The sequence below is a fragment of the Haemorhous mexicanus genome, chromosome 13 (genome assembly GCF_027477595.1).
Source record: "Haemorhous mexicanus isolate bHaeMex1 chromosome 13, bHaeMex1.pri, whole genome shotgun sequence".
Classification (NCBI taxonomy): domain Eukaryota; kingdom Metazoa; phylum Chordata; class Aves; order Passeriformes; family Fringillidae; genus Haemorhous; species Haemorhous mexicanus.
Window position 1 is genome coordinate 3,956,327 of NC_082353.1, and position 27,978 is coordinate 3,984,304.

Below are 27,978 nucleotides of genomic sequence, written 5' to 3' on the forward strand. Positions count from 1 at the left end.
CCGGGGGCGGGGCCGGAAGTGGCGTCACGCGAGCGTCCGTGAGGCGGAGGGGCCGCGGTGAGGCGGGAGCGGCGGCGGCGGGTGAGGGGCACGTCGGGCACGGCCCGGCGGTTCGAAGGGGCGGGCTGGGCTGCCGTGCTGCTTTCTCGGGGCTCTGGGGCTCTGCTGGACTGCCGTGAGGCGCGGTGGCGGCGCCAGGCCCTGCCCGGCCTGAGCGGGCCGTGGTGGGGAGGTGGGGCCGGGGGAGGCACGGGGCGGGAGGCCTGTGGGGGGGGTGTGGTTAACAAGGGGTTAAAGTGTGTTTGAGTCCCGTGCTTGCCTGGGAGTTGTTGTGTTTACTTGTGAGGGGGCCATGTTTGCCTGTGGGGGGACCCTGTTTATATATGAGGCTCTCTGTGTTTACCCAAGGGGGGCCCTGTGTGTACCTATGGAGATGCCCTGTGTTTATCTGTGTGGGGGGCTGTGTTTGCTTATGGGGGGGGTCTTGGGGAGCCCTGTGTTTACTTTTTGGGGGGGTTTATCCTTGGAAATCTCTGCATTTATTTTTTGGGGGGCTCCCCCTGTGTTTATCCATGAGGGCATTCCCTGTGTTTATCCATGAGGGGATTCCCTGTGTTTATTTTTGGGGGTTCCCTGTGTTTATCCATGGAAGGAGTCTGTATTTATTTTTGGGGATTCCTGGTGTTTATCCCTGGGATATCCCTGTGTTTGTTTTTGGGGGGTTCCCTGTGTTTGTTTATGGGGGGTTCCCTGTGTTTGTTTTTGGGGGATTCCCTGTGATTTTTTTGGGGGGTATCCCTGTGTTTATTTATGGGGTTCCCTGTGTTTATCTCTGAGGTTTCCTGTGTTTATCTCTGAGGTTTCCTGTGTTTATCTCTGAGGTTTCCTGTGTTTATTTTTGGGGGTTCCCCTGTGATTATCCATGGGAGGGGTCTGTATTTATTTTGGGGGGAGAGTTCCCCGTGTTTATCCATGGAGGGGTTTCCCTGTGTTTATCCATGGTGGGGTTCCCTGTATTTATCCATGATGGGGTTCCCTGTATTTATCTCTGGGGGTTCCCTGTATTTATTTTTGGGGGTTCGCCTGTGATTATCCATGGGAGGGGTCTGTGTTTATTTTGGGGGGAGAGTTCCCCGTGTTTATCCATGGAGGGGTTTCCCTGTGTTTATCCATGGTGGGGTTCCCTGTATTTATCCATGATGGGGTTCCCTGTATTTATCTCTGGGGGTTCCCTGTATTTATTTTTGGGGGTTCGCCTGTGATTATCCATGGGAGGGGTCTGTGTTTATTTTGGGGGGAGAGTTGCCCGTGTTTATCCATGGTGGGGTTCCCTGTGTTTATCCATGGTGGGGTTCCCTGTATTTATTTTTGGGGGTTCCCTGTGTTTATCCATGGTGGGGTTCCCTGTGTTTATCCATGGGGTGTTTCCTGTGTTTATCCATGGGGTATCCCCCTTTTCACCTTGGGGGTTCCCCTTTTTACCTTGTGGGGCCCCTGTGTTTACCTGTGGGTCTGGTTGGGTTTACCTGTGGTTGGTAAACCACTTGTTTACAATGTTTATAAGATTTAGGATCCCTGTGTTTTCCTACAGGGATACAGCCACCCCCCCAGTCCATAAATAGTTTAATTTATACTTGCACTCAAACACAGATTTATTGTTGGGCAGTTTTTTGCTAAAAGGAGGCTCTTGTTTTTCCAAAGGATCCCTTTGAGGTGATGATGTGTGCTGAGCTCCTTCCCATATTTCCTAAGGGAGATTAAAAAGAAAACAGGAAATGGAATGAAGTTTTAGCTTTCCTGTGGATGCCCAGGGATGTGTTATCTGTGTTTTGAGAGTGCTTTTACCAGCCATCTCCTTGGAATGCAGGCATTCTCACTGAGGGTTAATATCAACACACAGCCACAGGAAGGAGAGGAGCCTGCTCCTCAGGAATTTATGGCTTTGTGACCAAATTTAATTGAAGCATCCCCTGTTTTCAGCCTGTGAAACTTGAGGGAAGTGAGATATTTTTTTTTTTTCCTTATCCAGGTTTTTTTTTTTCCTCCCCTTGCATCTTTTTCCACGAGGCTCAGCTTGCAGAGAATCCAGCTGCCTCTCTCAGCAATGTGATTTTTACATGGAAATTGATCTCCCTGGGCTGTCTCCCGTGTTTCTTTGTGCTGCTCACAGTAAATATCAAACATTCTCCCCCTTTGATTGCAGCATGAAAGGCAAATCTACACATTTAGGAGCTTGTCATGTCTCTTGTTCTCCGTGATGCTCGTGAGCCTGTCACTGGGAAATCTGGGATCAAAGGAGCTCTTTAGCTGCTTCCAGCAGTGTTGGAAACATCTGTCTAAACAAATTGGAGTTTTTTCTCCCTGCTTCTGACAGGATTCGAGTGCTGGGAAGGAGAGCAACCATTTTTAAATTCATTTATCTAATTGTGGCAGTGATGCTGAGGCTGCTTTTGCCCTGCATTCCAGTTTTTGGGTGTTTTTCTCCCCTCTTTTGTGCTTCTCTCTTGGTTGGGGTTCCCCTCCTGCTCTGTATCTCTGTTCCCTGAAAGATTTTGCTTTTCATTTGCACATGCAGAGATCAATCCTGAATATTCACAGGAGCTGCTCTGCCCCAGTGTCCATCTGCCAAAACCAGGGAAATGAAGAGAAATTCCCAGTTTGAAATCACAGGGAGTGTTGCCTTTTTCCCCAGCCTGGAAATGAAATGAAGAGAAATTCCCAGTTTGAAATCACAGGGAGTGTTGCCTTTTTCCCAGCCTGGAAATGAAATGAAGAGAAATTCCCAGTTTGAAATCACAGGGAATGTTGCCTTTTTCCCCAGCCTGGAAATGAAATGAGGGAAATGAAGAGAAATTCCCAGTTTGAAATCACAGGGAGTGTTGCCTTTTTCCCAGCCTGGAAATGAAACTTGAGATAATTTTAGTTAGGAGGTGATATAAGAGCAGATCTTTATTTGAAGGCCTTCAGGGGCCTTTGTGAACTTCTTTTTTCTATCACCTCCTTACTAAAATTATCTTGAGTTTCATTTCCAGGCTGGGGAAAAGGCAACAGCAGAATGTCCACAGGCAGGACAAAACACTGAATATTCCTTTTGGATTTTGAATTCACCCAGTCAAACAAAGATCTGCAGATCCTTATTTGAAGGCCTTCAGGTACTTTCATGAGCATCTTATATCACTTGCTTACTAAAATTATCTTGAGTTTCATTTACAGCTTGGAAAGAGAGTATCCACAGGCAGGACAAAACACTGAATATTTCTTTGGGATTTTGAATTCACTCAGTCAAACAGAGATCTGCAGAACTTTATTTGAGGCCTTCAGGGGCTTTTCAGGTCATCTTTCTTAGATCAGCTCCTTACTAAAATTATCTTGTGTTTCATTTCCAGGCTGGGGAAAAGACAACAGGAGAATATGCACAGGCAGGACAAAACACTGAATATTCCTTTTGGATTTTGAATTCACCCAGTCAAACAAAGATCTGCAGATCCTTATTTGAAGGCCTTCAGGGGCTTTCATGAACATCTTCTATCACCTCCTTACTAAAGTTATCTTGAGTTTCGTTTCCAGGCAGGGGAAAAGGCAACAAGCAGGACAAAACACTGACTATTTCTTTTTGGATTTTGAATTCAACCGGTCAAACAAAGATCTGCCATACAATGGGGAAGGCAAAGCCCCAAGATATATGTTTATATTTTATTGTAAATTATTTTTTATTATCCAGGGCTGTACACTCTGCCTGGGATGGTTGGGCTGTCGTTTCCTCCCCACCAAGGAGAGAGGAGCCAGCAGAGCTGGGAGGGCTCCAGGGCCATGGGTGCTGATTCAGACTGTGGCTTTGTGCATCTCGTTGCAGCATCTCCGTGCCACAGCCATGGCCACAGACTGGCTGGGCAGCATCGTGTCCATTAACTGTGGGGAGAGCTTGGGAGTGTACCAGGGCAGGGTGTCTGCTGTGGATCAGGTCAGCCAGACCATCTCCCTGACACGGCCCTTCCACAACGGTGTCAAATGCCTCGTGCCAGAGGTCACCTTCAGGTGAGTGCCTGCCTTGCCCCCAGCGCAGGTCTGGGTGTGAAAAGTGTGCTGAGGAAGGCAGGAGCCTCCCCTGGGATGGAAAATGTAACCCCTCTCCCTCTGAATTGTTATCATTTTGAAATTAAGGGGCTCTCAGGCAGAGATAGGGGGGTAGGAATAGCAGTTCTTTTTAGGGGGGAAAAAAAAAGCAGTGATACAAACCTGATGTCTCTGGTGTCGAGATGACCCTGAAGTGTTAGAAAGTCTCTTTTTCCCAGTCCCAAGACCAAAGAAGAAGACAGGATTCCTTTTTCTCTCGTTCTCAAGGTTGTTTTCTTGCTCTTACCTCATACATTGTCTGTCTGACCCGCTGGGGTCTGTCCAGCAGGTCGGGGTGAGGCACACTGACTGCCCTCAGGGTGGTGTAATCTTTCTATACTAAGAACTACCTGTACTTTATTTACAATAATTTTCCAACACCTATCACCTGTGTTAGACAGTCTGTCTCTGGTCTAAACCAATCCAAAAGTGTCACCATGACAGCCGAACATGGAGGACAAGAAGAAGGAGAAGAAGGACATGACATGCCCAGATTCCTCCATCTTGCCTCTAGAACCTCCATTCTAAAACCCCTAAAATTCTACTTTTTCACCCTGTGACAAATTAACTATTATTCTGCTCAAACTCTTGTGGTTTGTAACTCTTCACACAAAGTTGGTAATTGTTTCCATGAGTTAAAATCCAAGGGAGGGGTGGTTTTGACTCTGTGCCAAGGTCTCTGAGCCCCCTGCCAGGGTCTGGAATCACCCAGGGCAGCCAGAGGAGTGTCCTGGGTTCTGACACAAACTGCCAGAGTGAGAGGAAGAGCTGACCCCCTGTGTGTCAGGGTGGTGGCACAGTCCCATCCCAGGGTGGCTCAGGGTGGTGGCACAGTCCCATCCCAGGGTGGCTCAGGGTGGTGGCACAGTCCCATTCCAGGGGGGCTCAGGGAGGTGGCACAATCCCATCCCAGGGGGGCTCAGGGTGGTGGCACAGCTCCATCCCAGGGTGGCTCAGGGTGGTGGCACAGCTCCATCCCAGGGGGGCTCAGGGTGGTGGCACAGTCCCATCCCAGGGTGGCTCAGGGTGGTGGCACAGTCCCATCCCAGGGGGGCTCAGGGTGGTGGCACAGTCCCATCCCAGGGTGGCTCAGGGTGGTGGCACAGTCCCATCCCAGGGTGGCTCAGGGTGGTGGCACAGTCCCATCCCAGGGGGGCTCAGGGTGGTGGCACAATCCCATCCCAGGGGGGCTCAGGGTGGTGGCACAGTCCCATCCCAGGGGGGCTCAGGGTGGTGGCACAGTCCCATCCCAGGGGGGCTCAGCCCTCCTGCAGTGCCAGCTGTGGCTCTGTTGGAGCAGGGATCCTGCACAAGGCAGGAGTTTTCCTCTGCAGCTCCAGGGCTGCTGGAGATGGGCCTGCTCTCCCTCTGGGAATGCAGGGCAGGAGAAAGCTGCTCCTCTGGGAATGCAGTGGGCAAAGGCTGCTGGGCTGTTCCCAGCTCAGATTGGATCCAGGTAGGAATGCTTGGCTCCTCCCCTGGGCAGAGCATCTCCCCCTGGGATGGTGGGATTTGATCAGCCATGCAGGGACACTCTCTAGCCCATTAACAGAAGATAATTAATAATTAGTGGCCCATGAACAGAAGAGAACTGCTCCACAGATAGGAATAGAATACACAGCTCCATTTCCAACCTAGGACAGCCTGGCTGTTGGATTATATTTTTTATTTTGTTGTGAAGATGGGGTAACAGAGGTGCTTAAAAACTTTTATGAGAAGGGTAAGATAATATAGATATTTTAATTTAAACTTTTTCTTTATTGGTGTCATAGTTTTGCATGAGAGACATTTAGGGAAGTGACGCAAAGCACTGACCAGCACAAAAAATTAACCCTTTTCTTTACACCTTGGAAGGTTTTGAGGCTGCTTTATCTTTCTGCTAATGCTGTCACCCAGCAGGGAGTGAGACAGGGCATGGGCCAGCAGTGAACCCAGCTTAGAGCATTCACTGGGGACATCCCAAACTGGGGACATCCCAAACTGGGGACATCCCAAACTGGGGACATCCCAAACTGGAGAACCAAAACCTCAACAGCTGTAAAGCATTGAAACTGGTTTGGGGTTTATTCTTTTTTTTGTTCTACTGTGTTCTAGATGTTTTCAAGCTAATAATTTAAAATAACTCTTTGTAAGTCTTACTGTAATAATATATTTTTATCATATATATTACTATAAAATAATATTATGTATAAATACATTTATATATTTATAATTTAATATAAATGTTTTCTGCTATATTTTACTATATTATACTATAACATATTTTACTATATCTTTTATAATTATTTTTTCTAAAATAATTTTATAAATGTAACATAAAATATAATAGTTGTAATATAAAATATTTTTAAAACATATTTTACTATATTATACTATATTTTTAAAAATTCTCTTTGTCTAAAATATTTAATTTTCTTTATAAATTTAATTTTTTTAATGAAACTGATTATATTTATGAAACTAAAATTACTCTTTGTAAGTCTTACTATATTTTTTATAGTTCTGTTTTTTAATATTTAATTTTATTTATAAAACTAATTTAAAATGACTTTGTAAATCTTGCTGTAATATATTTTTATCATTCTATTTTTCTGAAATATTTAATTTTATTTCTAAAACTATCTTTTAAAACTTTTTTAGCTCTATTTCTCTCTTTTAGAATATTTTACATTCTATTCCTGTCTTAACAATATCTCTCTTACTCTATAGTATTTCTAAATCAACATTTCTTACCTTAAAATTTATATATAACTCAAAAATAATTAATATTTATTATATATATCAATCTATATTATATATAAATATAAGAAATATTTAAAATAAAATATATCAAACATATTTATTTATATGAAATGTGAATATATAAAATGTATGTGTTTTATGTATTTATATATAAATATATAAAATATAAATAAATATATAAATAATATAAATATGTAATATATCTATATATAAAATAAATATAATATATAAATATAATATATATTCTATCTATATATGTTATAATTTTATATTATATATAAAAATATATAAAACATTTATGTTATATATTTATATAAGATATAAATATATATTTTATATGTATAATTTTATTATTTTATTTATATATTATATATCATGTAAGTTTAAAATAATGGATATATAATATATTAATATATAACATACATTACATTAAATTATAATAAATAATTTATAATTTTATTAATTTTATTTCTATATTATATATAACCCAATTTAAAAATAAATAATTATGCAATCTATAATCTATTAAAATATATCTCAATAATATATATTTATTATATATATATTATTAAAATAATTAATATATTTAATCTATAAAAGTCTATTATATATCTAAATAATATATATTTATTATATGTACATATGTAATAAATATAATTTTTATTTATAATTTTATGTCTATATTTTATAAAATGTAATTCTAAAATTATTAATATATATACAATATCAATCTATATGTATAAACCTATAATATATACAAATATATAAAATATATTTATTGTATCTACCTGTATACTGAATACCTGTAATTTTTATTTATAAATTGAATTGATATATATATTTATGTAGTTATACTTTCATCATCTTTATTTCTATTCCCTTCTGCTGTGGCAGAGGGGGCTGAGGTGCTTTTTCAAAGCTTTCCCTTCAGCCCCTGCTAACACTGTGCTGAAAAATCCCCCTGGGAGTCACTCCTCAGTGCCCCTTTTCCTTTCCCTGCACTGCTGTGCCTGAGGCTCTGAGTCACTCCTTTTCCATAACACTGACTCCACTCAGTCAATACTCTTATTTTTTTTTTTTTTACCTCTGAATTTCTTTTTTTCCCCTTGGATTTTGAGGAGAGGCACTGGGGGAAGGCAGCAGGGGCTGTGTGGGGTCTCCCTGCTTTCACATCCCCTTGGACAAATGCTGAGTTAAAGCTGAAGAGCCTCGCTGCTGACTTCTTCCTTGCAGTCAGTGCAAGTGCAGGGCTTTATAATCACTCCTTTGTTCCATTTTGGCTTCTGCCCACTGCCAGATTAGTGTTCTTTAGCTTTTTTTTCTTTGGAAATGGGAAGTATCCTCCTTGTCTGAGCGTGAACTGCTGTGATCTGAGGGCAGCTTTCTGCAGAAATGGATTAAAAGTAATAGTAGCCTCAAGGCTGCGAGCAATTAATTAGCTGGGAACTGTTAAATTAATGCAGATTTCTGCAAAGCTCTGGGCCAGTTGCTTCCATTTTTTGCTTGACTGATTCCTGTTTCAGCTGCAGAACCTTTCAAGCAACATCTAGGTGCAGTGCAGGCATAGTGAAGTGGTTATTTTGAAGATTTGCCATTTCACTTGAACATTTTGATATCTGTGTTTGAGCATTCAAATCCTTTTATTCCCTTGTTCCTATTGATCATGGCATCAGAACAATCCTGTTGGACAAGGATGTTTTTCCTCAGGAGGTTTTTTCCTGCCGGGGTGTGGTGGTGTTCACAGGGGTCCCAGGATGAGGGAAGAGGTGAGAAAGTTGACTCCATGTTCAGAAGGCTTGGTTTATTATTTTATGCTATATATTATGTTAAAACTATACTAAAAAAACAGAAGAAAGGATTTCATCAGAAGGCTTAGCTAAGAATAGAAAAGGAATGAATAACAAAGGTTTGTCTCTGACCAAGACTCTCTGGACAGCTGGGCTGGGATTGGCCATTAATGAGAAACAACCACATGAGACCAATCCCAGATCCACCTGGTGCATCCCACAGCAACAGATAAGAATTGTTTGCAGTTTGTTCCTGAGGCCTCTCAGCTTCTCAGGAGGAAAAATATCCTAAGGAAAGGATTTTTCATAGAACATGTCAGTGACACTGGGGTGTGTGCTAAATTCCTGCTGTTCTGGTGCTGTTTTTAGGGCAGGTGACATCACCGAGCTGAAGATCCTGGAGATCCCAGGGCCAGGGGACAGCAGGCAATGCGGGGACTCGCAGCACATGGACACGGCCATGCCAGGGGTGGGCTGCCAGGTGGGGCCCAGCCAGAATGGCACTGGCAAGGTGCTGAAGAAGCCCATGTCCAGCAGTGCCCCACAGAACATCCCCAGGAGGACAGACATGAAGAGCCAGGACATTGTCATCTCCCCACAGCAGCAGTGCTCCAAGAGCTACATGGATCGACACATGGAAACGCTGAGCCAGTCCAAAGGCTTCCGGAGGAGGCACAACTCCTGTGAGTGTGGGGCTCTCCTGCTCCAGCACCTTCCCTTTGCCACCAGACTTTGCTGGGAACTTCCCCTGGCCCACCTGTGGGTTATTTTGAAATGGAGTATATTTCTGACCCCACCAGAAAGGTGCTTGTCGTCAGGTGAGGGTTGTCTTGGTTTGGAAAGACAGGTGTCTGCTAAGGAAGGCAGGAGCCTCCCCTGAAATGGAAAATGCAAACCCCCTCCCTCCAAATTGCTATAAAATTTAAATGAAGGGGCTCTCAGGCAAAAAATATGGGAGCAGGAATAACAGTTCTTTACTAGGGAAGAAAATAAAATGATAAAATAAACAATGCAGTAATCTAGAATAGCACTGACAGAGCCAGAACTCAGCCTGATACCCTGCTGCTAGCAGTCCAATTGGAATTGTGGCTGCAGCCCTCCTGCAGTGCCAGGGGTGGTTCTGCTGGAGCAGAGATCCTGGAGAAAGGTGCAGTCTTCCTCTGAAGATCCAGGGGAAGAGGCAGCTGCTGCTCCTCTGGGAAATCCAGTGGAGAAGCTGTGCAGTTATTCCAGACTCTCCAGATTCTATCCGGGTAGGCATGCTTGGCTCCTCCCTCTGGGCTCACATCTCCCAGTGGGATGCTGTAGTTCTTATCAGCCATGCAGGGACATTCAATGGCCTCTTATCAGCAGGTGTCTACCCAGAGGGAGGAGTGGATGTGGAAGAGATAAGGAAAACTGCCCACTGAACAGAAGACAGCTGCCATACAGGTGGCAAATAGAACACAATTTCCTTGGCAGTCCAGGACAGGGTTGGTGTCTTGTTCCTGACAGAATGAGAGGACACAGACTCTAATTTAGGTTGGGTGTTAGGAAAAGGGTTTTTACTGATAGAGGGATAAAGTACTGGATTTGTCTGCCTGGGGAGGTGGTGGAGTCACCACCCCTGCTTGTGTTTAGAAAAAGATTGGATGTGGCCCTCAGTGCTGTGATCTCGTTGAGGTGGTGTTAGGGCATGGCTTGGACTCAATGATCTTAGAGGTCTCTTCCATCTTAGTGATTCTGTCTATGTAGAAAATGTCTAATGCCAGTTCCAAGGATTTCCTCATTTTGCTATCTTTCCTGTTTGAAGATTGCCCAGCTTCCAGCCTTTTCCTCTAAAAGGAGCTGCTCCAAGCTGCAACATGATCCTGGAGTGGGAGGAAAACACGGTGGGTTGTAGCAGCTCAGTGTTGTGTTTGCAGGGATCCTGGAGGAAAAGTGAAAGACACATGCAGTGAGACTTTCCCCCACGTTTTGTCTTTCATGATTCTAGGACTTCCTGAGGCAGCAGTGAGAGTTCAGGATTAATGGATTTTTTCCCCTGCTTAATTTAACCTCTTGCTTTTTAAATCTCCCCAAGCTTTTCTATTTAAGTCTTCTATACCCATAACCTATTACAACATCACCCCATACTTAATTACAAAAGGGGTTTGGCTGTGTTGTTAAAAATAGAAATTAATGAGGGTGATGTAAAATCAGAGCATCCCGAAGTCACACATCCCTTATTTTTATTTCTCTTGATAAAATCTTCAAAATTGGGCCAAAACTGGCTTTGTTCTCTTTTTTCCTCAAAGCCTCCTGAAGTGTCTTCCTTTCCAGACCCTCATAATCCAATTCCTGAAATTTCAATGTACATCCAGCATATTTCCACGAGTTAATTGTTGAAGCCTTGGTATGCATCCAGAGTAATTCCATGATTTCATTTTCTCACAAAAGAAACAAACCAAGGTGGGCCAGGCCAGTGAAACGGGTGTAAGGTTGTGTTTTTGAGGAGAAATTCCTAGACCTCTGGAAGTCTTTCTCCTTCACCAACAACTGGGATATTTTTACCCCTTCCAGGATGTCTGCTAGATTTGGGGTGAGAATAGAGTCCTTCAGCCCACAGACAACTCATGTTAGGTTTACATGAGCACAACAGGTGACTTTTACAGACTTTGAGGCAGGTTGAGTGAGGTCCTAGGTGTAGATTGTTGGATTGGGTTCATTTTGGAGTACAGGAGGTACACAAGGGATGTCTTACCCTGTAAAATGTGCATTTGGAGAGTAGGGTGAGTGAGGTGTGAGTTTGGGGAGGGGGATGCAATTGGGCCTGGCTTTGTAGGGAAGTATGGGCTGAGATGTCATCCAGAGCTTGTGTCCTCCAGCTGAAAGGTGACCTCTTGCTGGCCTCTAGCGTGCCAAGTGAGGGCCAGAATTCCCTTTTGGAGCCCTGGTGTGACAGGAATCAATAAACCCCAAACACCAGTGCAGGTTTCCCAACAATGGTCCTGCTGCCGTGCTGGCACCGGGCTCGTGGTGCCAGGGCTGGCAGCAAAGCCTCCCACAGGGATCTCTCAGGAAGGCAGCCAGCTTGCTGGAGACTTTGTTTGCTTGTGTGCTGTACATGAAAGGGTTGTTATTCCTCAGGAACAAAAAAAGCCCGGGAAGGATTGTTTATCTTGTGAGGGAGGTGCTTTTCTGTGTGCCAGCTTGGAGTGGAGCTCTCCTCATGCAGGGCAGAGCACTGGAAGCTGTGATCCAAAAGCAGCTGGAATAGGAGATCTGCCTTTCTGCAGCCTGACTTTGCTTTCCCCCCTTGCCCTTTTTTTACCTCTTTTCTTTTCCCTGAGCAGAACCAGCTGTCATTTTTTCCTGCCTAGAAGGCAATGCTTGAAGAAGAGCAGCTCCTAACTTTGCTCCCAGCTCCTTGGAGGCCTGTGCCACGTTCTAGGGGACTATGGGGCAGCCAGGGCAGAGCTGGGTGGGTCAGCAGCATTGCAGAGCTCAGCATGGCTCAGAGAGCTGCCCACCACGTTTTGATGAGGAGGCTCCTGGCTCCTATTTTCTGTGGCTGCAGGGAGCTTTGCAGCTATTGTTCTCCAGCTTTATTCCATCAGCATTCCATGCTCACATCAGCTGCTCCCGTCCCACTGGACACCCAGTCTGAGTTTGGGGCAGCTGAGGGGAGTGTGGAGCTGTTTGCAGAGGAGTGTGACAGGAACAGCCTGAGCAGGCTGGCTTTGCCTTTGCCTCCAGCTTGTCCACCTGAACCCTGAGAGTCCCTTGGCTTCTGCTTGAGCTGCAGTTCCTGAATGCTGGGAGAGCTTGAGCCTGTTGTGTTTGCATTCCTCATCTTCCTCCTTCAGAGCAGCAGCTGTGGCTGTGATTCCAGCAGTGGCAGTTCAGTTCCACACCAAACCCTGTCCAACTTTGTGTCACCTTTGGTTTGGGAGCTCTTTATCTGGGACAGACTGCCAACTGGTACCAAAAGCTTTCAAAACCATGCACATAAATGAGTGGTTGCAGTGTGCTTACTGAAACTCTCCTTTCCTCTCTCCTAAATCCTGTTTTGTCACCACAGTGCTGGAATTCTGCTGTCTGTCCTTCCAAGACAAAAGGTGCATTATCATTTGAGAAGGTGTTTGTGTTGTTTTTTTTTCTTAATGGGGGAATGGTTATTCTGCAAGGCCTGGCAGATTTAGGATCTTGCTGTGGTGAGTGGGAAAGCTTTCAGGTTAGTTATTAACCAATTCTTGAGAACAACCAAGCCCCACAATGTCTGAAATAAATCCTTGCTGTGAGGCAATGCATCTCTGACTGGAAATAAACCAGGTACTCATCCTCAGCAAATCCCATTTCAGCATGACTGGAGTTAGACATGCTCAAACTGGACTTGTCAGGGGACAGGAAGGGTGCTGGTGGAGTTTGTGCCTGCTGCAAATCTTTTGGGATGTTTGAAATTCTCTTTAGATGGCTTGAAATTCATTGTTTGTGTGTTATGAAACTGATTCTCTCCAACTCATTTGTATAAATCCCTCACCAATGGGATTATCTTAAACAACAGGAAATGGTTTAGTAGAGCAAGAGCTCTGGCTTGATAACTTACTCCATCTGTTGGACACTGTAGGTGATTCCTGTAACTGCAGGAATTGGCCTGAAATATTTTCTAGTAATTGCAAATGTGACACTGGCAAGGACAAACAGAATAATATTGTCTGGACCCGAAGGACAAAGGAAGAAATGAGCAAGTAAAGGATATGTTGAGCTCATAAATGTATATTTGCATCAGTTCTTCATCTCCAGCCCTAAGGAGGAGACTTTCATCAGTCTCACTCCAGAGAATTTGGGCTTTCCTGGTGACTTGTGGTTGGAAAGAAGTGTATTCCAAAATACAAGGTAATGGCTAAGGAGGAGAGTGAAACAGGAATGAGGCACTGGACTGTGTATCATGTCACAGAAATTACATCAAGGTCGAGCAAAAAGAGATTCCATTCAGGGTTTGAAGTTCTCCCTTAAAGATCACTGATAGGGAAGGGAGCACCTGCAGTGGTTTTTGAAATTTAGGGGAATTCCAGAGAAGGGCCTGGGTCACACACCTGCCTGAACATGGGAAAACTCCTATGTCACAGCTGATTACCTTGCCACTATGTGGCCCTGGGATTAAATAAAACCTGGAGAAACCACCTACTCTGGGCAAGCTTGTTTTTGTAACCTGGCTGCTGGAGGGAAGTCCCTGAAAGTCTCTTTGCTGATGCTCTAGTTTCTATTTTCTGTTTGATGTTCTATTTCCTGCTGGCTTAGCTGAGCCTGAGTGCTGCCAGCTCCAGGGCTGAGCTCCATGGTGAGGGGGCTGTAAGCAGGAGCTCCCCTCTGCCACAAAATGCCTTTTTCCCTTTCAGGACACATTCCCACCTTGCTTTTCTTTTGGCTTAGGGTCATCCAGCAGCCGCCACCCCAACCAGGTGACCCCGAAAAAGAGCGGCCTGAAGAACGGCCAGATGAAGAGCAAGGATGACGAATGCTTTGGGGATGACATTGATGAAATCCCAGACACTGATTTCGATTTTGAGGGCAACCTGGCCCTTTTTGACAAGGCAGCTGTGTTTGAAGAGATCGAAACTTACGAGAGGAGGAGCGGCACCCGCTCCCGAGGGACCCCCAACGAGAAACCCGCCCGCTACCGGCACGACGAGAACATCCTGGAGTCAGAGCCCATCGTCTACAGGAGGATTGTGGTACCCCAGAACCCCCACAAGGAGTTCTGCACGGGTATGTTCCTGAGAAGGACCCCAAGTGCTGCTTTTGGGGCCACACAAGGTGGATTTTTTGCTGCGAGGGGGTCCAAGCAAGGTTGGATTTGTGTGTCCACACACAGCCTTTCTTTGCAGTGTTTCTGAGAGAAATACTCAGCCAAGTAAGTGTTGCTCCAGCAGGGAGCAAAGCTGGTGGTTGGGAACTGAGTAAGAGGTGTTTGAGTCTTTGCTTTGATTTCAGTAGCCTGGGGAAGCCATGTGGACTCTGGGAGGGACAGAGGGGTGGGCTCAGGATTTGTGCTTTCATGGTTTCAGGAGATTTCCTGCACTCCTTGGTTTGTAGTTCTCCATTTCTGTGTGGGTTTAAATATAGTTCATGCAGAAAGGATTTATGGCACATGCAGTCCAAATTCCAGGTAACTTCAGTCTCCTTGGGATATCTTGCCTTTGATTTTAAGCACTTGTGGGAGTGAAGGAAATTTGGCATTCCAGGAGTGTTTCTTTTCCACATCAGAATAAAATCAGATGTCCGCTCTTCTTGCAGGGTCTCAAACCAACTGATATTCTGGTAGCCTGAGCAGAAGTGTGAGCAGCTCCTTGTGCTGTCATTCGTCCTCTGCCTCAAAGTTCCATCTGGAGTGTGAAACACTTCAGGGGAGGAAGCTGATGGATTTGTAATGATTTGCTGCTTTTCAGTTTTGAAAAGTCTCCTTTTTTGATGGTTCTGGTGTATAGCAGTGTCCTAGTTCTCCATTTCTGTCATTCCTCTTCCTAGTGTCCCACTCTGCTCTCGGGTGAGAGGAAAACACAGTGGGTTGTAGCAGCTCAGTGTTGTGTTTGCAGGGATCCTCCAGGAAAAGTGAAACAAACATGCAGTGAGACTTTCCCCCACTGCTTTGTCTTTCATGATTTTAAGATTTCCTGAGGCAGCAGTGAGAGTTCAGGATTAATGGCTTTTTTTCCCTGCTTAATTTAACCTCTTGCTTTTTAAATCTCCCCAAGCTTTCAGCATCTCTCTGTGGAAGAAGCCACACTGATTACCCTTGTGCTGTGTGAATAAGCACCTCTTCATTTTCTGTGGTTTCCTGTCTATCCTGTGTTTTTTTTTCAAAGTTCATACTTGTCAATCCATCTTCCAGCTGGCTTGTTTGAGAGGAGACAGGGCCTCTGTGGATGTCTAGTCTGAAACAAAAGCTAAGCCACTGTTGGCAGCCAATCTGAGCAGGATGGCTGACAGGGGATTCTAGCAGCAGAATTCCTGGGAGGAAAACCACCATGCACTGAGCAGCAGTGAGTAAATCCAGGGATGGAAACCCAATCCTGTTTGCTGCACTCCCAATCCCTTTGTCTAGCAGCTGGAAGGAGGATGCTGAGCTGTAGGCAGCCTGCCTCTCAGTGGCTCAAAGAGCAGCTGGTATGATTAAATGAGTGCCAAGAGCTCCAAAAGCCTTTTTGGTTTTGGATGTGTCTGTGGCAGGATTCTCCCTGCAGAGTTTTTCTGGATTCCTTGCAAAAAGCACTTCCTAGTTATGACAAAGCACTTCTTTCTGCTGGTTTGTTTTTGTTCACCCTGGGCCAGTCTGAGAGATGATTGTGTTAATACAGACAGTGAGACAGTGATTCTGACTGAGACACTGATTCTCTGTCTGCTGCAACAGCACAAAACTGATGCTGGAGATTGGCAGGGAGTTCATATCCAGCTCTTGGCACTGTGGGCTCCCTGTCTCGATCCCTGCCTGCTTTTTGATGGTACAGGGGTAAAACCAAACTGCTGATGTCAGTTTGGAGTCAGTCTTGAGTTCCCCAAAAGACTCATCTGCAGGACTTCTAGCCTGGGATTTTATTGCTGACTGAAAGAATTTGGTGTGTGTAGGATAAACACTTCAGTCCACTGGGATGCTTTTCTGAGAGCTGGTTTTGTGGAGCTAGGCTGTCAAGGAAAACACTTCTAAAACAACCCTGTGTTTTAGAAGTGAGCAGGGAAGGAGGAAGGTGGGAATCTGTTCTGAGCAAAAGTGAAAACCTTGAGCTAAGAGAATTTACCAGGTGATTGTGGCTGAGCTAAGTCCATCCCTGAGACTCCACACTCCTAAACACATCATCACTCTTCACTGGTTTGGGCTAGCTGCTGTCTCTTTATTTACTGGGAAATGCAAATGTTTAGCAAAAACTGCCTCCCTGGAAAGGCTGATCCTTGCATAAGGTGTGAGCTGCCTTTTTCTACTTCCAGAGAATTTAAATGTGGTTTGGCTCAGGCCTGTCTCTGTTTCTGCTGTTGGCACTAAAACTCCGTGTTTGAACATCTCTCTGTTTTGGGAACAGGTTCCTCAGCAGAACCAACATTGTGCAGGAGTGCTGGAGCTCAGAGGAGCTTGCAGGAGGGTCTGTTCTTCAAACAAGCCTTTCCTTCCCAATGAGGAGGTGCAGGAGCAGGCAGAGCTTTGTGCCAGGATCAGAGGCTGGGTGTGCCCTCGGGGTGATGCCCACAGTGTGGCTTTTCCTCTGGAGTGCCCTGTCCTTGACTGACTTTCCTCCTCTTTTAGCTCCTCCATGGCTGGATGTGAATATTGAATATGTGAAGTGTTCTGGGCTGCTTTGAGGAGAGAGAAAACTTTCACTCTCCTCAATTTTGCCTCAGGAACAAACAGTGGGCCTGGGGCAGAGTCCCTTTGTCCCTCTGACAGTTTTTTTTTGCTCAGCTGGAGGGAATTGTGCACTAATGCTGGGAGAGGCTCACACTGGAAGGTCAGCCAGAACTCTGGTGGGATTTGCTGTAATTAAAAACAATGATGATTAAGAAAAGCAGCCCTTAAGGTTGGGTTGTTTGAGGGGCAGTAAATGTGCTTGGCTGAGTCTGCAGGCAGGTGGTTCCAGCTTTACCACCAGCAGAAGGCAGCAGGGAATGCCTCCTGTGCCTGGTGTGGACAAGAGCTCCACACTGTCACACTGTGAGGCTCTGGACCTGGAATTGGGACTTGGGATTATTCATTGCCAAAGGAAAGAGCTGATGATGTCAGGACAGCTTGCAGGAGGTGCTGAGCCCAGTTCTGCCTGAGCCATTGCCTGGATTTATTTTAGCAGAGAACTGGAACTAGAGAGCTGCTGAAATGGCCAAGGGAAAAGATGGGATCCAACCTCTGAGTTCCTCTAACATCAACCCACTCCATTTTCCCTGCAAGCTTGGGAGGCATTTGGGCATCCCAGCAGCATTACAGGCCTTGTTTGGGGAAAAACTCATAATTCTTTATATTCTGGAAGATTAACTCCCTCTTCTGCTGGCTTGGGATGTTTATATCCACCCAGTGTCACTCTGCATGTCACAAAACCATTCAGTCTATATCTGCCTTGTGGGTTGTTTTGTTTTTTTTCCCAGGCAGCTGTAAAATACATTTATTTAATATTAAAAGGCCTGGGCTAATTTATTTTATTGCCTTCATTAGCAAACAATAAAGATGCCCTGTCCAACCCAAACATAATTAAAGTTGGCAGAGCTTCAGTTTTGTGGCAGTGGTGTTATTGTTAGTGGGTTTACTCTGCCAGAGTTTATTTAGCTCCCTGGGCCTGCTTTTGATGAGCCAGTGTGACTGGTTGGACCTTGCGTGAGGGCAGAGAAGGGAAGTTCTCCTGGCATCTCAGCTGCTCCTGAGAGGGAGCAATTAGGACAGGCTGGCATGCTAAATGCCACTCCACCAGTGCCTCACATTAACCCACTGCTGGCAGCCAGCCCAGGGTAAAGGAAGTTTTCCTGAAGCTGCTGGCCGAGGGGAGGATGTGGAGGGGACACAAGATCTGAGCTGGGTTGGGTGCACACAGAGTGGAGATTGTCTGGTTTGTCCTTCTGCTTCAGGGGCTTGGTACAGCATTTAAGCAGGGGATTTGTGGGTGCTTCAGGTGGAGCAAAACCAGAGTTTGGGATCTCCCTCTTTTGGGGTCAGCAGATGGTGTGGGAGAGACCCCAGCCTCGGGTCACTCACTGCAAATCATCCCTGGAGCTTGGAAAACAACAGCAGAGGCAGAGCTGTGACTGACAGCGTGACAGAGCTGGGCTTGTGTGGCATGGGGCAGGTGGGTGACCATGACAGCTGTGGGCACGGGGCAGGGCGTGGCACGGGGCAGGTGGTGACCTCTGTGGGCACGGGGCAGGTGGGTGACCCATGGGGCAGGCGGTGACCATTGTGGGCACAGGGCAGGTGGGTGGCACAGGGCAGGTGGGTGGCACAGGGCAGGTGGGTGGCACAGGGCAGGTGGGTGGCACAGGGCAGGTGGGTGGCACAGCGCAGGTGGGTGGCACAGCGCAGGTGGGTGGCACAGCGCAGGTGGGTGGCACAGCGCAGGTGGGTGGCACAGAGCAGGTGGGTGACCGCAACTGCTGCGGGCATGGGGCAGGTGGGGGACCCACAGGGCAGGTGGTGACTGCTGCAGGCACTGGTCAGTTGGGTGACCCATAGGGCAAGTGGGTGACCCACAGGGCAGGTGGGTGACCTCTGTGGGCTCGGGGCAGGTGGGTGACCCACAGGGCAGGTGGTGACCTCTGCAGGCACAGGGCACGTGGGTGACCTTGACCACTGCTGGCACAGACCCAGGGCTATTCCTGCAGGGCTCAGGCTCTTATCAGCACTCAGGCATGGCTGCTAACAGCCTGCTGGCCTGGCCTGGCAGCCAGGTGCCCTCTGGGGCAGTGGTGGCACACGTGGAGCCCTCTCTGTGTGCAAGGCCTGGCTGCTGAGGCCAGGGATGAGCTTCAGGAGGGCTCAGCAGTGTCCCCTCTGCTGCTTTTGCTGTCCCCTTGCAGGGACACCTCTGGGCTCACCTCTGCTGGAAAGGCTGACTTTGGTTTTGTTTTGTGGGGATTTTTCTGTTGTTGGTTTTTTTGGAGGTTTTTTTGGGGAATGGGTTTGTTTTGGGGAGTTTGTTTTTTTTGTTGTTTGGGGTTTTTTTTGTTTGTTTGGGTTTTTTTTGTGTGTGTGGGTTTTGGAGTGTTTTGGTTTGGTTGTGTTAATTATTAATTTTTATCTATATTACACTCTTGCAAGCTATGAGTTCTACAGCATTTCATTAACAAGTCAGAAAATGGCTCAGAATCTACCTCTAAAGGTATTTTAAGGAAAAACTATCTAATTAAGAAATGACACTTAAATTATTTTTACTTTTAACTAGTGACTAATTACTTGAGTCTTGTAATGTGGACTTTTTAATTGTACCATACCACTTAAACTCATGAAGAAGAAGGTGAGGAAGAAGGATTAATCACTGCCTTAAACTTCCATCTTAGCTTTATATTAATATATTTTAAAATATATTACTATATATTAAAACTAATATAGTACTATGTATTAAAAGTTTAAACTCTAAGCTTTTTATTATGTGATATTACACACTCATAATTGTATCCAGGTAGGAATGCTTGGCTCCTCCCCTGGGCAGAGCATCTCCCCATGGGATGGTGGAATTTTATCAGCCATGCAGGGACACTCCCTGGCCCATGAACAGAAGATAATAAATAATTAATGGCCCATGAACAGAAGACAATTAATAGCTAATGGCCCATGAACAGAAGAGATCTCCTGGTGGGAGGATTGGCTGTGAAAGAGATAAAGAAAACTGCCCAAAGAACAGAAGAGAACTGCCCCACTAACAGTTGATAATAGAATACACACCCCAGCCACATCTCCCAGCCCAGGACACTGGGGCACCCTGGGGGAATACAGCAGCACAAATAATTCCTCACAGCTCAAATCCACCCTGCTCGTTTGGCCCTTGGCTGTGAGAGCTGGCTCTTGTGTTTGCTGTGTGCAGAGGAGCCCAGCCCATGAGGCATGGCTGGCTTTGCTCCTGGGGTGGATGCATGAGCACTGCCTGTGCCCCTCAGAGTGTTTCCAGCAGCCCTGTCACATTCCCACAGCTCTTTCCCAGCAGCACAGGCAGCCCCAGCCCTGCTGGGCTACCAGGAGCTCCCAGGGGGCCACTGTCACCCCAGTGCAGAGGGGCCAGGGGCAGTGTGAGGGTGACCCAGGGCTGCTGAGCACTGGAAGCTGGGAGGAGAGATGCTGATGGGAGGACTGAGCTCACACTTTCTGACCTGATGTTTCCTCTAGCAGACATTGATTCAATCCTCAGCCTTTTTGCTCCATGGTGCACCTCCTGTGCCTGTCTCAGAGTGGGAGCTGCCTGCTCCACTCAGCTAGCATTCCTGGGAAAAGAAGGAGCTGAGAGCTGCTCGTGCTCCAGCTCTGTGGCCATCCCATAAGGGGATGGCACAGGTTGTCCAGGGAAGCTGTGACTACCCCTGGAAGTGTCCTAGGCCAGGCTGGACAGTTCTCAGCACTTCACAAAACCTCTCTTGTTTCTTTTCTCTTGATCCAAATGCTGGAGCATTTCCCAACTCGCTAGCCCAGGCTCTCCAGAACACCTGGGATGTGTTTTTGTGCAGAGTTTATCCTTTGAGCATTTCCCTGCTGCCTCTGTGTGCTGTGATCCAGCTGTTGGGTCTGGAGCAGCCCTTCTGGCATGGGAACACCTACCAGCAAATGTGGGATGGCTTGTTTTGCTGTGATCTTGGGATTATGGGGACCAGTGTCAGGAAGCATAAAACATCCAGGCTTTTTTTGGCACTTGACAGCTGCTCTTCTGACTTTCACAGTGCTCAGGAGCACTTTATGGTGGGTTAAAGCTCTGTTGGCCTGGAGACCATGAAGAAGAACCTTAATATTCCATTTGTAAGTCCCAAAGGCCTTTTCAGCCCTCGTGTTACTAAAATCTCCCACAGAACTTTTGTGGAAGTGTTATTTTAAGCCAGCAGTTCTGTTTGGCTGTCTCTGCTTCACTGAGAATATTTGGATTCATTTGGTGCCTTGGGAAGGAGCGTGGGTGAGCAGTTAACAGTTAAGGATGAGCCTTTTCACTGTTTTGAGGTGTCTGACTGTCCCCATCTGTGCCTCCCTCCCCTGTTTAGACTCGGGGCTGGTGGTCCCCAGCGTGTCCTACGAGCTGCACAAGAAGCTGCTGGCGGTGGCCGAGAAGCACGGGCTGACCCTGGAGAGGAGGCTGGAGATGACAGGGGTGTGTGCCAGCCAGATGGCCCTGAGCCTCCTGGGGGGGCCCAACAGGTACAGCTGGGGCCTCTGGGGGGAGGGAAGGGGCTGGCAAGGTCCTCTCAGCTCTCTGCTGCCACTTTTGGCTCTTCACTCACAGACAAAGCACAGCTGAGGTTTCCCTTCCCCCTCACTGGGAGTTGTTTGGGGAGCTGAGCTTTGCACAGGTGCTGCCTGAGGTGGATGGAGCCATGCAGAATGGGTGATGAGCTCCTTTCTGCACAGAAAGGAACCTTCCCTTTGCTGATTTGGCACATTACAATTTCACAGTGTCAATAAAAGCAGAAGGCAGCCCGTGAAAACAGCACTGCGTGGATCTTGGTGAGGCTAACTCAGCTTTTCAGACATCTGCAGCTCACCTGAGCACATCCTGCTCTTTGCAGCAGCTTTGGAGTGCACCCAGTGCCTTTTGCTGACTCCTGAAGAGCTCTGCTCCCTGCCTCTGCTTCTGTGGCTGTTGGCTGTGGGCAGGAACTGCACCTGTGTTTTTGTGCTGTTGATAGCTGCTCCAGATTAATTGCTCTCAAAAACAAAAGTAACCCTTCAGTCTCCATCTGCTTATCCAGGAGCTTTTTAGCAGGACCTGCTCACTTATCCAGGAGCTGTTTACCAGCTCCTGCTCACTTATTCAGGAGCTCTTTACCAGCCCCTGCTCACTTACCCAGGAGCTCTTTACCAGCCCCTGCTCACTTATCCAGGAGCTCTTCACCAGCACCTGATTACTTGGTGGAGAGCACTGAGTTATGGCACACAGGCAGCTGAAATTCCTGCTGCAAGCCCTGCTGGCTTCCAGGCCAAATTAACTTTATTGTGCAATTAATGAAGCTTAGGGAGTAGAGATTAATTTTATTCTTTTTTAATCGTGACTCCTCTGATGGGGAAGCTCACCTCAATATTTTAGCTGCCTTGTACAATCCTTGGGACCTTGTGCTCTCGGCTGTGGGTGCAGGAAATCCTGAAGGGAAGGGGAAAAGAAGTCTGGAGCAACCTTTGAGTATCTGAAGGGCCCTGTAAGGAAGCCAGAGAGGGCCTCTTCATCAGGAACCTAAAGAGGGGAAATTTAGGTGAAATATGTGGAAGAAATTCTTCCCTGTGAGGATGCTGAGGCCCTGGCACAGCTGTGGCTGCCCCATCCCTGGCAGTGTCCAAAGCCAGGTTGGACAGAACTTGGAGCAGCCTGGGATAGTACAAGGTGTCCCTGCTCACATGGGTGACCTTTAGGGTCCCTTCCACCCATACAAGTCTGAGCTTCTCTGACCTGCAGAGCAGGTTCAGCACCACAAAAGGATGTGGGCTGCTCTGGAGAGCGGTGGCAGCTTTGCAGAACACCTGGCAATTTGCATCTTACTGGGTGGTTTTTTTAATTTTTTTTTCTCATGCAGGAAGAAGATAAGAGACTCTGGGGTTTGCTCACAGTCCCTTTTTCTTGCCTGTGTTTCAGACTGAACCCCAAGAACGTGCACCAGCGGCCCACGGTGGCGCTGCTCTGCGGCCCCCACGTGAAGGGGGCGCAGGGCATCAGCTGCGGGCGGCACCTCTCCAACCACGACGTCCACGTCATCCTCTTCCTCCCCAACTTCGTCAAGATGCTGGAGTCCATCACCAACGAGCTCAACCTCTTCAGCAAGACACAGGGCCAGCAGGTGTCCAGTGTCAAAGGTCAGTGGCCGAGCACGGCTGGCTCCTCCAGGGGGGATAGCAGGGCTGGCTCCTCCAGGGGGGTAGCAGGGCTGGCTCTTCCAGGGCGGGTAGCAGGGCTGGCTCCTCCAGGGGGATAGCAGGGCTGGCTCCTCCGGGGGGGTAGCAGGGCTGGCTCCTCCAGGGGGGGTAGCAGGGCTGGCTCCTCCAGGGGGGGTAGCAGGGCTGGCTCCTCCAGGGGGATAGCAGGGCTGGCTCCTCCAGGGGGAGCAAGGCTGCCTTCTGCAGAGAGAGCAAGGCTGCCTTCTGCAGGTTTAGCTGGGCTGGCTTGTCCAGGTTTATCTGGGCTGGCTTTTGCAGGGAGAGCAGGGCCAGCTTCTGCAGGGCCAGCTTCTGCAGGGAGAGCAAGGCTGGCTTCTCTGGGCGGAAGAGCAGGGCTGGCTTCTTGTGGGAGAGTAGGGCTGGCTTCTCCAGGGGGAGCAGTGCCAGCTTCTCCAGGGCTGGCTTCTCCAGGGGGAGCAGAGCCAGCTCCTCCAGGGAGCAGAGCTGGCTTCTGCCCGCTGCCCTGGCACCATCTAGTGGCACTGCCACGCCTGGGTGACTGCCCAGAGGCTGCAGGGACAGCAGGCACTCAGAGCCTCGACAGAGGAGCACTTGTGCTGCCACAGATGTTTCCAGTGGGAAGAGATCAGGAAGAGCTGCTGTATGGAGCTGTGCTGGTAGGATGAGGGGCTGCCTTGTTCAGCATGTTGGAGCTGGGAGGGAATGAGTGTCCAGCTGCTGCTGCAAAGCAGGAGCCAGCTCTGCTGAGCCACTTGCAGCAGCTGTCAGGATTCCCATCTCGGTATTCCCTAGAATAAACAGCTCCTGGGAGAGTGCTTTCTGCTGCTTGGCACTTCACCAGTCGTTTTCCAAGCTGCTTGATTTGAACTTCTGGGTAGAAACAAAGCTGGGAGTTGGGGCTGTGCTGTGCTGACAGAGCTACTTGCCTATGTGAAAATACTGTAAAAGGTTGGAACAGATTTTTCAGAGCAGCTGTGGCTGCCCCTGGATCCTTGGAAGTGCCCCAGGCCAGGCTGGATGGGGCTTGAAGCACCCTGAGATAGTGGAAGGTCCCTGCCCATGGCAGGGGGTGGGATGAGATGAATTCTAGGGTCCCTTCTAACCCAAACCATTCCACGGTTTTGCACGGAGGACTTTGTGTTCCATCAGGTGAGGAGGATACAGAGCAGGAGTGGGGAATGCAGCAGGTGAGGGAATGCAGCAGGAGTGGTGCAGCACAGGTGAGAGAATGCAACAGGTGAGGGAATGCAGCAGCTGAGAGCAACAGAGGCAGGAGGGGCAGGCAGCAGTGCAGCACAGCTGGTGTGTTCCGAAAACCAGCCTTATTTTCACCTTGTGGAATAAAAAATGGTCCTTTCTGGTGGGCAGAGAGCCCCACTGCTCCCCTGGGCTGCCTGCGCTGTGACTCGGTGGCACTGGGGCTGCTCACGAGCTGGTCACTGGGTGGGGTTTTGTACCTGCCAGGCCGGGGATGTCCCCAGAGTGCTGGAGAGCTGTTCAGGATGGGTCTGTGTGGAGGAAGGATGGCAGTACCAGCAGGTGAGGCCAGGCTGTGCAGCGAGAGTGGAAGCCAAACCCCAAATTTGCGGCTGGTGCCGCTGGTTCTCAGCCGTGTCCGTGTTTCTTGCAGACCTCCCAGACACCCCGGTTGACTTAGTCATCAACTGCCTGGATTGTCACGAGAATGCCTTTCTGAGAGACCAGCCTTGGTACAAAGCAGTGGTGGACTGGGCCAACCAGAACCGTGCCCCCGTGCTGAGCATAGATCCCCCCATCAGCGAGATGGAGCTGGGCATCGACGCCAAGTGGTCGCTGGCCCTGGGGCTGCCGCTGCCGCTGGGCGAGCGCGCCGGCCGCGTCTACCTCTGTGACATTGGCATCCCCCAGAAGGTCTTCCAGGAGGTGGGCATCAACTACCACTCCCCCTTTGGCTGCAAATTTGTCATCCCCCTGCACTCCACTTAGAGCCCGTGCAGCCCCCCCTGGCTCTGAAGGGAGAGAGGAGGAGCTCTGTGAAAGCCGAGCTGTGCTGCGCTGGATCTCGGCTGGGCGACTCTGGTGGCGCCTTAAAGAAAAAAAAAAAACAAAAGGATGTGAAGTTCTGGAAGGTTTGCCTTCGTGTATTTAAAAAGAAAAAAATGGAATAATCGTAAAATGAAATGAAAAAAAAAAACCCCACAAACAAAAAAAAAGGAGGAGGAGGAGGAGGAGGAAGCAAATTGTTCCTGCAAAGCTGTTTTCGTTCTCTCCTGCCGTGGGATGAAGGAGCGTGCAGGACCATGGTGTCTGTCCCCTGCTACTGCCAAGCCCTGGCTGGCACATGGTACAAATAAGGCTGGTTTGGAGCTTTGAGATGTGTTTCGGGTCCTTCTGGTTGACTATTCCCAGCAAGGACATCCTGGTGGGAACAGCACCCCTTGATTGTGTAGAAATCCCTTATGTGGAGGGAAAATCTCGTTTGGTTCCCATGTTTTTTCAGACTGCCCCATCCTTGTTTTGTGTTCTGGAAGGCAATTGTAGCTCCCTCTCCTTCCCAGCCCGTCCAGCCTCTCACAGAGAGGGCTTTTCCCTGTTTGGAGAGCTTGTGTCAGGAGCCAGAGGCTCCCACATGCTCTGGGAGCACTGATGTCCTTCCTCAGCTAAGCCTTACTGCTTCTGTACTGTTGGCTTTTCTTTGTTCCCTTTGTGGCCGAAGCCCAGCTCCGTGGGGTGGAGGCCTGGTATGGAAAAGAACTTTTCCAGCATCCTCGGGGGGTTTGGGGTTGTTTTCTTTGGTTCTTTCTCTGTGCTAGCCTGGCAAGTGGCTGCTCCAGGGCTGGGGGAGTGGAGCAGGGCAGGGCAGGGTTGCTCTGGGCTTGCTGGGTGCTGTGTGCTGCAGGTGAGCTTCGGGGTAAGCTCCCCTGTCCTTCCACCATCCCTGGTACATTTGGTATGGTTTGGGAAGTAGCTCATGGGTCTCTTCATCTGTTGGAATCAAAGCCTGTGTATGGGGTGGCCTTGGCCTGAGGAGGGGTCTGGCTCCTGTCTGCTGGCAGGAGAGAGCGTGCTGGGAGCTGCTGTGCTCCTGGATTCCCTGGGTGGGATTCCCCTCAGAAATCTGCTCTGCTGTTCCATGTCTGGCCAGAAATGTTGACTTATCCTTTCCTGTGTTCCTTTTGTTGGCCTGGGTGCAGGGACAAGCTGAGGAGCCACCAGCTCGCTGGCTTTGGCAATCAACTTGGGCACCCACCCACCCTGCTGGCTCTGTGTGCCCCCAGAGCCCAGCCAGGGAGCTGGAGCTGGGAGTGTGGGCAGTGCTGGGAGCTCTGCTGCTCCTCTCACACTTCACCCATCCCCAGGGCTCCTGCAGGCTCCTCCAGCTCGCCCAGCTCTGCTCTGGCACTGGGGAGAGCTCTGTGTGCTGCCTCTGTGCAGGGGAGCCGCATCCCTTTTGAGGCTGAAGCACAGGGACCAGTCTGGAGTGGGACCAGTCCCGTTCACCAGCCCCACAGACCCGCGTGTGCCCCGAGCTGGGGCTTTAGTCTGGCACTCATCTTTCCTTCCCTCTGTTAGAACCCAGGCCAGGGCTGCCAGAGGAGGAGGGAAGAGCCCTCCCTGCTCGGAAGGAAGCGATTACTGGGTCTAGCCTGGGAGTGTGGAGGGCCCAGGAGGCTGCTGAGCCCTGGGCTCACCCTGTGGTCTGGCCCCTGCACATTGCCATATCTACCTCAGCAGGACCAGGGGCTGTGCCCTGACTGGCTGCAGCCCTGGTTCCCCTCAGCTGCTCTCAGACACTGCTGGCCTGGGGGGCTCTGCCCTCCATCCTGGGCACAGGGCCACGTGTGCCCCACGCTTCAGCCCCAGCTGCGGTGGCACCGACCAGGCTGTGCTTCTGACTGGGACAGGACAGCAGTGTGGTGGGTACTCACAACACAAACACAAGGTTTCCCTCTGCCTTTTTTGGTTTTTTGGCTGTTTCCTCGGGTCTTCGCCCAGGAGCAGCAGCAGGTTGAAAAGGTTGTTGCTGTAGTCAGTGTTAGCTTTAGTCCCCTTCCTTTCACTCTCTTTACTCAAGACACTCAGTAGGAGACTTGCTGTTTCAATTTCTGCTTTCTGCAGGTTTTTCCTGCTCTTTCTGGGTTTGGCTGTTGAACTGTGGCTTGTACACACAGAGCAGGAGCAGGGCAGGGATAGTCCAGGGTGCAGCTGCCCTGCCTTGAAGGCACTGGGGCAGATGATGGTGTTTCTGCAGGGATGGAGCTCTGGGAAGCACCAAGGCCCTGGTTCTTGCCAGCCTTGAAATGCTTCCCCACGTTGAACTATGAAAATAAAGCGAACAGCGTTGCACAGCAGGGGGAGGTTCAGCCCCAAGTATAGGGAATGTGGGGCTGTGCTCACTGCCTGCTAGATTTGGGTGTTTGGCTGTACTTCCCCTCACTGCAGCTGTTTCTTGGCTTCACACATTTGGAATGTGAGGTACCAGTTCTGCTGGAGCGCTCAGAGACCCAGCACGGGCTCTGGCTGTCCTCATCACCACCCCCCACGGTGCCAGAGTTAATTCCAAGAAGGGAGCACTGTCGTAGCTGTGTTTGGGATAGTTCCTACCCCCACCTGCCCCAGCAGCACAGCAGCTGCCCCTGGGTGCTGCTCTGGGCCTGCTCTGGTGACAGGTGATGATCACTGCGCCGTGGCACTGCTTGGTGACCCCATTTGTGAACTGATGTGTGTAACGACCAATTCCTGCCACTGCGGGGGACCATGCCCTGAAATAAAGTGCAGCTCTTCATGTGTGCTATTGTGTGCAGATGTTTATTGGTCTGCTCTCCTTCTAGAACCTTCTGCTGCCAGGGC

At 48.6% G+C, this 27,978-nt stretch overlaps 1 protein-coding gene across 1 annotated transcript; it reads left to right on the forward strand.

The window, feature by feature from the left end:
• Positions 1 to 27,920, forward strand: EDC3 (enhancer of mRNA decapping 3). The gene is made up of 7 exons (XM_059857942.1): positions 1 to 81; positions 3,854 to 4,035; positions 9,012 to 9,325; positions 14,037 to 14,372; positions 21,309 to 21,462; positions 22,889 to 23,106; positions 24,779 to 27,920. Exons 2-7 carry the CDS (start codon positions 3,872 to 3,874, stop codon positions 25,111 to 25,113), a joined length of 1,521 nt encoding a protein of 506 aa, XP_059713925.1. The 5' UTR covers positions 1 to 81; positions 3,854 to 3,871; the 3' UTR covers positions 25,114 to 27,920.
• Positions 27,921 to 27,978: the final 58 nt, after the last annotated feature.

Coding starts and splice junctions, on each gene's coding strand:
- EDC3 (XM_059857942.1), top strand. CDS start 3,872: ATGGCCACAGACTGGCTGGGCAGCATCGTGTCCATTAACTGTGGGGAG. Junction 9,326..14,036: donor CCGGAGGAGGCACAACTCCT/GTGAGTGTGGGG, acceptor CTTTTGGCTTAG/GGTCATCCAGCAGCCGCCAC. Junction 21,463..22,888: donor CTCCTGGGGGGGCCCAACAG/GTACAGCTGGGG, acceptor CCTGTGTTTCAG/ACTGAACCCCAAGAACGTGC.